This window comes from Electrona antarctica, assembly GCF_951216825.1.
Source record: "Electrona antarctica genome assembly, chromosome: 8".
NCBI lineage: Eukaryota > Metazoa > Chordata > Actinopteri > Myctophiformes > Myctophidae > Electrona > Electrona antarctica.
The window spans coordinates 53,863,180-53,872,908 of NC_136789.1; the positions used below are offsets into that span (position 1 = coordinate 53,863,180).

Consider the following 9,729-nt stretch of genomic DNA (forward strand, 5'->3'; position numbering starts at 1 on the left):
TCAACAAATTAACCTAGCATCTGTCTACATAACATGCTATCTAAATTACAATTTAACCTTTACATAAGCCTGCAGGGCGTCGAGGCTATGGCAAAAAATATGGGCTAAGGTGAAGTCTTGATGTTAGTCTTAAGTTTACGGCAGAAGATTTGGAGGTGAGTCTGCAGTTTGGAGGCGCATACGTTGGTGAGACGTAGCTACTATCAGTCCGACATGCAACAGTCCGATAACATGTGTGGCCGGTTAAGACACACGAGACCTGTACGTGCCCGTTGGCCACCGGCCTACTTGGGAACGATGCAACTTGGGAACCTAATAATATCCGTTGTCATAGCACCCGTTTTAGCTATCTGTCTGTGTCCCTTTTGTGCCCATACTGTATATGGAGATCTCTGTAGTAGGCCTACATACGTGGCCGGTTGAGAATCATTGATGATTGATTGAATTATTTATGTCAGTGTGTAGAATGGGTACATTTCAAACGAATGCACAGTCAATACGAAAATTGCTACATTGTGGACGAAACCATGAAAAGCACAAGACTTGTTTACATCAGGGTCCTCCATTTTCAATTTATCATATAATTTATCAGGGTTAGGTTAGTGTGTGGGGTAGGGTGTCGGATTATGCGTGTCGAACTAGTATATGTACGTCGGACCAAACCTATAGTGCAATGAGGAGTTATTTCTACTATTCTCTCCCACAAGGCCAGACAAACAACAATATACCATTCTTGACAGAGTACATAGTAAGATTTGATTATCCAGCAGGTTACAGCCCCAGTTCATGTAAGCCAGGACCCCAAATTTGGGCATGGGCCACCACGGGTACCATCTGGGGGGAATCTGTCACGGTGTACAGATTAGGACCCAAATGCAGTACAGAGAGGCCCAGAGGCAAATGCTGGAGTTTTTTTTATTTTTTTTTACCAAAATCCAGGAACAAGCAACATAACGCTAGTGACATTCAACAATGATCTGACAAGGAACAAAAAAAAGGGAAGTATATAAAGACACAGGGTTAACAGAATGCAGGTGAAACTAACAGATAAGATGGAAATGACGCTTGGGCGCAGCTGCAACTTGCAGCGTCGGCAAGAAAACGGAAGCGTTTTGCCGACGCTACAAGTTGAAGCCGCGCACGTCATTTCCATCCACCAGCTGCTTAAAAATGCGGAAGAGACGCCTGCTCTAAGAGCTTTCTTGCCGCTTTTTGCGCGTATATGTGCCCACACTCATTGGCTACAAGACTAACAGGACACAGGTGGAGCAAATTAGTAACCACAGGTGAGACAAGACACGTCACAGTAGCTACAGAGGAAACCTGCAGGACACTAAATACTACACAATAAAAGGAACACAACAGAAAAGTAAAACACTAACTAAAACTAGAAAACAAGGAACACATGAAAAACACGTACAGCACATCGTGACAGAATCATTCTCATGGTGATTTTTGGAAAGGTATACATGCAGCAAATGTATTATGAAATACAATAATCAAATATAATGTAGGTGTGTAATAATTGCATTTACACCGCAAGGTATTATTCTTCTGGCTTGCCGGAAAGGATGTCCTGGTTTAGAGGGTTCCGGCCTGATGACTACAACATGACATCCCGACCGGATCACCCAGCAATTTAGTAATTTAAGGCTTTCCACCTTTCCTCCGAGGTGGAAAGCCTGGTGATGCGAGGTCATGCTCTACTATAGTTACTAGACTTTTATAACTTCCTGACTTGGTCAGTGAAGTGGGTGCAAAATTCAGCTGGATTCCCACACAACTATATAGAACAATGTTTCCTTAAAAAATAAATAAAAAGGTCCACACACAAAGAAAGCAGAAAACAAGAAGGTGTTTTCTGATTTACACAATAGTAAAATATGAATATATTTTTCCCCAGGCATCAAAAAAGCATAAAAGACAAATGATTGTTACCGGTACTTGTCATTTGTTTATTTAACTTAAAATTGGGAATAATTAAATATTTATTCTCACTGCTTGATATTGTCTCATCAAATGTGTTTCAGTGCTGAGTAACTTCCTCTCCTTTGGACACAGTCAAGGTGAATATTAATTATTATTAATATATATTCTCTTTATTCACTCACTGTGTGTGTGTGTGTGTGTGTGTGTGTGTGTGTGTGTGTGTGTGTGTGTGTGTGTGTGTGTGTGTGTGTGTGTGTGTGTGTGTGTGTGTGTGTGTGTGTGCGCACACACACACTGTAATTGTGATTTAGTGACAAACTGTTTGATTCATTTGGTTTGATTCTACTTAAATGTTTGTGTTCTATGTGTTTGTGTAGAGAGAGCTGTTCTAACCCTGGAACCCAAATGGTCCCCCATATTTACTGGAGAGACTGTTACATTCACATGTGACATGAAAGAAGGGAAGAAGACTGACTGGCTGTACACTATATACAATGGTGGTTTTACATTAGTTAGAGAATCTGTTCAGAATAAACATTCATTTCAAGCACAGCTAAACCACAGTGGTGAATACAAGTGTATTGGTACAAAGACACTTGGACTTGGGTCAGGAACTGCGAAACTGAGTAATGGAGTAACTTTGACTGTATCAGGTAAGTCACATCATCATACTTTCTCAATTCTCATCACTGACATATATTTAATAACAACCATAACACTCAAGGCTATATTAGCCTTCTACATGTAATTGTGGTTCTGTACACAAATACATTAATATTGTGTATGAAGAACTTGAGTGGGATTTGATAATACAGATATGCATTATTATCATAATTCTATTATAGGCTACCTTTTCATACCCCCCCCTCTCTCTGTGTGTGTGTGTGTGTGTGTGTGTGTGTGTGTGTGTGTGTGTGTGTGTGTGTGTGTGTGTGTGTGTGTGTGTGTGTGTGTGTGTGTGTGTGTGTGTGTGTGCGTGTGTGCGCGCGTGCGTGCGTGCGTGCGTGCGTTTGTGTAATTGTGATTTAGTGACAGACAAACTGTTTGATTCATTTGGTTTGATTCTACTTAAATGTTTGTGTTCTATGTGTTTGTGTAGAGATACCAGCTGAGAAAGCTGTTCTAACCCTGGAACCCAAATGGTCCCCCATATTTACTGGAGAGACTGTTACATTCACATGTGACCTGAGAGAAGGACCGGAGACTGACTGGCTGTACACTATATTCAATGGTGGTTTTACATTAGTTAGAGAATCTGGTCAGAATAAACATTCATTTCAAGCACAGCTAAACCACAATGGTGAATACAAGTGTCTTGGTACAAAGACACTTGGACTTGGGTTAGGAACTGTGAGACGGAGTAATGGAGTAACTTTGACTGTATCAGGTAAGTCACATCATCATACTTTCTCAATTCTCATCACTGACATATATTTAATAACAACCATAACACTCAAGGCTATATTAGCCTTTTACATGTAATTGTGGTTCTGTACACAAATACATTAATATTGTGTATGAAGAACTTGAGTGGGATTTGATAATACAGATATGCATTATTATCATAATTCTATTATAGGCTACCTTTTCATATCTACCAGGCCGGCTAGGCTATAGGGTGGGGGTTCTTTTTTTACGCTCTTGTCTGTCGATCTGTTTGTGAGCCTGTGAGCAGACACCTCAGATACCGCTGGATTGTATTTAACAACGTCAAACTCACCAACATTGCAGCTGTATGAAAAGCTTGAATTATCCTCCTTCTATATCTGCAAAATGTTTGTTTCATAAAAATCCACCGTGGATATGTGATGAGTTACTTCCTGTCAAGAAATTCCTTGCAGGTGATTTGTGTTGGAGTTTGAAAGCGCTCGTTTTCAGTAAAGCAAGCTCCTGCTGCGTTCTGCATTATGTGCAAATTCAAAACAGGTGGCATGCAGCCAGGGACGTTGAGCGATATCCAATGAGCAAATCCCCAATATTTTCCCCCAATAAATGTAATATTTGGCATATTTATCACAGGTACATTCCACTAGTGTAGCTTTCATCTGCAGTAGTCCACACAGTTTCACCAGGAAGAATGTATTCAAGTTTTAAGAATTTCCTCCAAATGTGATCCACAGATAAACCAAAGGCCACACTGAAAGCTGACCAGACAGTCCTACCAGTAGAGGGCAGTGTTACACTGACCTGCTCTGTGGAGGTCTCCTCTGGATGGAAATACTACGGGTACCAAAATGACACAAACTCACTGATCGATCAATACTCTACTGGATCATTCAATGTGTCACAAGGTGGAAGGTACTGGTGCAGAGGAGGGAGAGGAGAGACACTTTACTACACTGAATACAGTGACCCAGTCACCATAGGTAGGCTAAATCGTCGTTAAATGGTTGTACTTTTAAGGAATACACTATACCCTAAATTCTGAAATTAGTTGTTCTAATACTAATGCATTCATTTAGAATAATATTGTTGTAATTATTGTTGTAGTGTCTCAACCTCCAGCGATTGGATCTACTCAACCTCCAGCGACTGTAGACCTACAGAGTTCTGCAGGGTTGATAACGTTGATTGTAGGACTTGTTGTCGTGATTCCACTGAGCATCCTGCTGGTGGTGCTGCTGCTGCGTCGATACAGGACAGGTGAGAAGAACCACTACATCATGGATTACAATCACTGGGCAACCCTCCGTAAAAGTAGAATTTAAGAGTACCATAGCATAGGAATATGAAGGATCAATATTATGTTCCACTCATGTAGCCGTTTTTTCTTTTTTTTAACAGCTCCATGTTGTGTCAGGTAAGTACAGTATTGATCTCTGTCTGTACAGTATCAACATAACCGCAGTACATTCATGCTGTCATGTTTTCTACTTCTTTTATGACTCTTTTATGTGTTAATTACAGACCGAGTCAGTCTCAGGGAACCAATCAGGGCTCAGCTGCAGTCCAGATGACCAATCAAAGTGGGCCTCCTGATGACTTGTACAGCACACTGCAGCACGGTCAGTCTTTGAACTAATCCTGTTGATTAACCCTAGAACACTAAAACCCAGGTGATTTTCCGGACAATTATACTTTTTGTCATTTTCATAATGTTGCTGATTGTCTGAGGTGGGCGGGTCTTTTAGTACCTTCATGATGCTCAGTGACATCATAGAAGGTAGGTGTGTTCCCCTGCCCACATCCCTGTTTTTTTCTACAGGCAGGTGTCATAACACAGTGTCTTGTGCAAGACACTGAACCTATAGTTGCTCCAGATGGCAGGTTGGTGCCTTGCTTGGTGTCCTCTGTCGTCGGTGTCTGAATGCACCATTTACCTAAGCCAGGGGTTCTCAGCGTTTTTGGCCGGGGACCCCCGGAAATGCTTTGGCAATGTCTCGGGACCCCCGCCCCGCCCCCTCCCGACCCCCAATATAAATTGACTGCTACAATAACCTTAAACCATTTTGGGCGGGAACCCCTTTTGGTGTTTTAAGCATTGTTATAATTTAGCTATTGAAAAATAGCAGATCTACAAGCTCATAGCGCGCCACCGAGTGGCGCGCTACGAGCTTGTAGGTCTGCTATTTTTGAAAAATCGTGAAAATAAAAATTAAAAAAATAATAATTTGGGGACCCCCTAAAATAATTTGGCGACCCCCCGAGGGGTCGCGACCCACGGGTTGAGAACCCCTGACCTAAGCTACTAGTAGGAGGGGGGGGGGGGGAATCGGAGGCAGGCGGGGGCTTCACCATTTACGCAAACCCAACAACATTTCCATGCTTATGTACAAATACAGTACTTCCCCCAATATCAGGGTGTAGGCCTACACTTTAACCACGAGGCCACTGAGCTGCGTCACAATTCTGCACAACTGGTCCTAATTTTAAACAAATGCAATGCATAGCTTCAAATAAAAAAGAAAGAAATAAAAAACAAACAAAAGTCATGCATTGATTTAACAATGTATGTTCTTGTCAGTTTGTTTTGTTTTGATAATTTGCAGAAATAATTAACTGAACTGAAATGATATTTGAATTAACAATAAGCACCGCATTAATAAGTGTCTGTTTAACTTTAGGCGACACAAGCGTCTATGGCGTAATCCACAACCCCGATGCTGACTATGAAAATGGTACAGTATGTTAAAAACATCCAATCCAATTATTTTAACCTCAGCTCATTTGGATTTATTGTAGAAGAATTATTATTATTCATGTTAGGAGTGTAATTGTGCCCTGTTAAGCACAAGATCTCTGATGATTGCTTTGTTCATAGGTTAGTTTAGTGTATTGTTTGTCAGTGACATCACCTATAGTTCACATTCACAACCTTTAACATGTAAAGTAGGAGAAATGCACTAAAATGTTTTTATTTGGTTCAAATATTTATGGTACAACTTTTTTTTACATTACAGATCCAGGTTGTGTCAGGCAAGTACGGTATTGATCTCTGTCTTACACACGCGTGCACGCACATTTATTCATGTTACTTGTATTCATGTGTTCATGTATTCATGTATTAATTTATTAATTACAGAGCTGTTCAGTCTCAGGGAACCAATCAGGGCTCAGCTGTAGGCCATCAAAGTGGGCCTCCTCCTGATGGCGTGTACTGCGCACTGCAACACGGTTAGTCTTTTTTCTTCCCGACGTTTTTTCCGAATAATAGAATATTCTGTCTGCAAGACCTAATCCGAAACACACAGAAGTGTGCAAGTTCCTTTAATGTCCTTTTAAGTACATTGTATTTTTTTAATTAGTAGAATAATTCAAATCAAATCATGTTAATGGTGAATTGTTTACATTTAGGCGACAAAAGCATCTATGGAGTAATCGACCACTCTGAAGATTATGAAAATGGTACAGTATATATACTTTTTTAAAGATCCAATCCAATGATTGAATTAATTGATTTTGTGCTGATGTCCGTACATTTGTGGAGGCAGATGCGACACATTGTGAGCTTTTATTGTGGAGGCAGATACGACACATTGTGAGCTTTTATTGTGGAGGCAGATACGACTCCGTGTGAGCTTTTATTCTGTTGAGATGGAAGTTAACTTAAAGCTGTGCTATGTAACTTTCCGCTTCTACAACATATTTGAGTTCTGAAATCGTGAAATTCCTGTGCTAATGTAGAGCCTGTATGCATGCATACGTACAGGTATGGAGAAATAGAATTTTGAACTTCAGGTCAAACTTTGTGCCAAACCAGAAACAGGATTGTGTCAAAGGTTTTTTATTAACTATACAAGTTATAACAGAGCTTTAATGAATGCTAAAACTCACAAAATAATTAGTCAATCTTTTCATGTTCCATACTTAAAGGACCACTTCACCACTTTTCAACTTCTCTTCCTATAATTGGTCCTAACTAATGTTCATGATAAAATACCACAATTTTTTTCTACTCAGTCTGTGTCTCATAGGAAGGCTGTGGGCAGTTCAGAAACCCGACCACCAGTGACATCATCAATGGTGAATCCAAGCTAATAGAAACGGCAGGCTTTCTTTTCCTGAAAAGTTGCAATGCAAAAGTTGAAGCCATCGTTCTCACGATAATACAAATCTAAATATATTTTAAAACAAATCTATCTTGTTTAAAAAAAAATCTGCCTAATGATGATGTCACTGGTGGACGGGTGTCCGAACTGCCCAAAGCCCTCCTATGAGACACAGACTGAGTAGGAAAAAATGGTGGTGTTTTATCATGAACATTAGTGAGGACCTATTATATGAAGAGATGTTGAAAATTGGTGAAGTGGATAAAATATCCAGTATCCTAAATGTTTATTATTATCTTTGTTTCATCTCCTTATACAGTGTAGGACAATCCAACATGGCACGTGGATGAAGACCAAAGCAATATCTTCACCAATACATGCAGGGTAACATTTATGTGTGTAACCCCATTAAAACCAGGAAAGCATCTGTCATTTTAGATTTTAGCATTGGCTTTTTAAAAACCATAGCTCACAGCACATCACTTCGCTTGTACATGTGCTAGTTTTGTCTTTTTTTTTCTTTTAATATTCTCTTCTGGGGGTTCCAGGCACAAAACATTTGCAGGTGGGGGTCTGCAGACAAATATAAATTGATTTGGGGGTGGCACAAAAACTACTGATTTATAAGGCATTTGCAGGTCTTAAAAATGAATAAATGGAGATTTAATATAACCTGCATACAAATGCAATAACCCCCCCTCCCCACTCTCTCTCTCTCTCTCCCCTATGGGCACGTACGCACACTTGCATGTGCAAAGAAAATGCTTTCACCTAGCTATTAAACGGGTCTGTACAGTGTTTGCTGTCTGAAAGCTGCTTTCATTCATCTCCAGCAAATAATGTCATGTTTGTGTTTCTTCAACAATATTTTGTGTGTATCTTTAGGGCATTAGGGCTAGAACATTGTGAAGTAAATAATACTCCATGAATAAATATTTACACTTTTCTTAGTCCATTAAAAACGGGAAAGTATTACATTATTGTGTTGGCTATTCAAAAATAGCAAGCTCACAGCACATGACTTGTGCCGTGCTCAGTGCTGGGAGCTTGTACATCTGCATTTAAAAAAATATATATTATTCTTTTTTTAATCTTGAAAGTGTGAGAACTACTGATACTGAGGCATTTGTGGAATCGACCCTCAGGTCTCAATGGGTTAAGTTATACTGTAGTACATAAAATGTGATAATCCTTGTACAGTATGAATTAAGGACCATGGATGTGAATGAGGATGTAACAGAGCTCTTTTTGTATTTGCAGTTTAATTAAAACAACTTTGTTCTCACACTGGTGTTGTGTAAACTCCTTCCACATCTCTTATGCCACCATGCATATTGTCCTGCATTTAACATTATGTTAACAGTCTATACTCTTTCCACATAAGAGAGAGATTATGTTTTCCCCTGTCCATGTGTCTTCAGTGTATTTGTGTCTAGTCTGTTCACAGCTAATCTAGGACAACACACCGACACCACTGGACCCATCATTATCCAACTTTGCATGTACGCTACATTCAATTATGTTTTAAATTAGCATCATGCTGCCACTATAACGGATAACAATATACATAGGCTAACGTTTTGGCTTATAACTCGTAAAAAATAAGTACGTTTTGGCTTGTGGTGTGTACATTGAACTAAACACTTCAAAAGTGCTTAATGTACAAACATGCTTCATGCTGGTGTAATTTAAGAGATGCACTGCTCCTGATGCACGTCTCCTATCCTCAGTGCCTGCATACAGGCTGTGTCTGAGAGGCCCTTGAGGTAAAACCATTCACTGCTTTATAAAACAATAGTATGAACGAATGAATGAACGAACGAATGAATGAGATCAACTCAGTCTCTCTTTGAGGAAGAGGAAGAAGACATGTGAATTTACTTGTAGAAACTGAGCTCATGACATGAAGTGTACCATCTTCCTCACCCTCTCTCTCTCTCTCTCTCTCTCTCTCTCTCTCCCCCTCTCAATACTACAATAGACAATAATCTGTGTCTGTCTCCATCTGCACCCCTCTCTCTCTCTCTCTCTCTCTCTCTCTCTCTCTCTTTGGATATGGCTCATATCTTGCTCTGCGTTCTCCTCTGTGAGTATTATCACTCTTATCACTATAGCACCACTAGTATTTGAACCATTTCAATTAAAGAATATGTGGCTTTTTCTTTTGTCAAAGTTACACTATTATGTTACCTTCCTCTTCCATCCACGGATTTAAATTCGGTTTCTGACATGTTTACCATGTGCTAATAGAGCCTGCATGCTTGCTCAGGGGATAAATTGAATGTTGGCCATCAGGTCAAAATTTGTGTCA

The 9,729-nt window shown here is 39.9% G+C and overlaps 1 protein-coding gene across 1 annotated transcript; it reads left to right on the forward strand.

Annotated features, from left to right (window-relative positions):
* Nucleotides 1–4,208: 4,208 nt before the first annotated feature.
* LOC306928050 (uncharacterized protein) lies at nt 4,209–8,655 on the forward strand (the record flags this gene model as incomplete). The annotated part of the gene is made up of 9 exons (XM_079507970.1): nt 4,209–4,227; nt 4,435–4,572; nt 4,714–4,729; nt 4,837–4,934; nt 5,994–6,047; nt 6,330–6,345; nt 6,452–6,543; nt 6,724–6,774; nt 7,738–8,655. 9 exons carry the CDS (start codon nt 4,209–4,211, stop codon nt 7,740–7,742), a joined length of 489 nt encoding a protein of 162 aa, XP_079364096.1. The 3' UTR covers nt 7,743–8,655.
* Between the last annotated feature and the right edge of the window lie 1,074 nt (nt 8,656–9,729).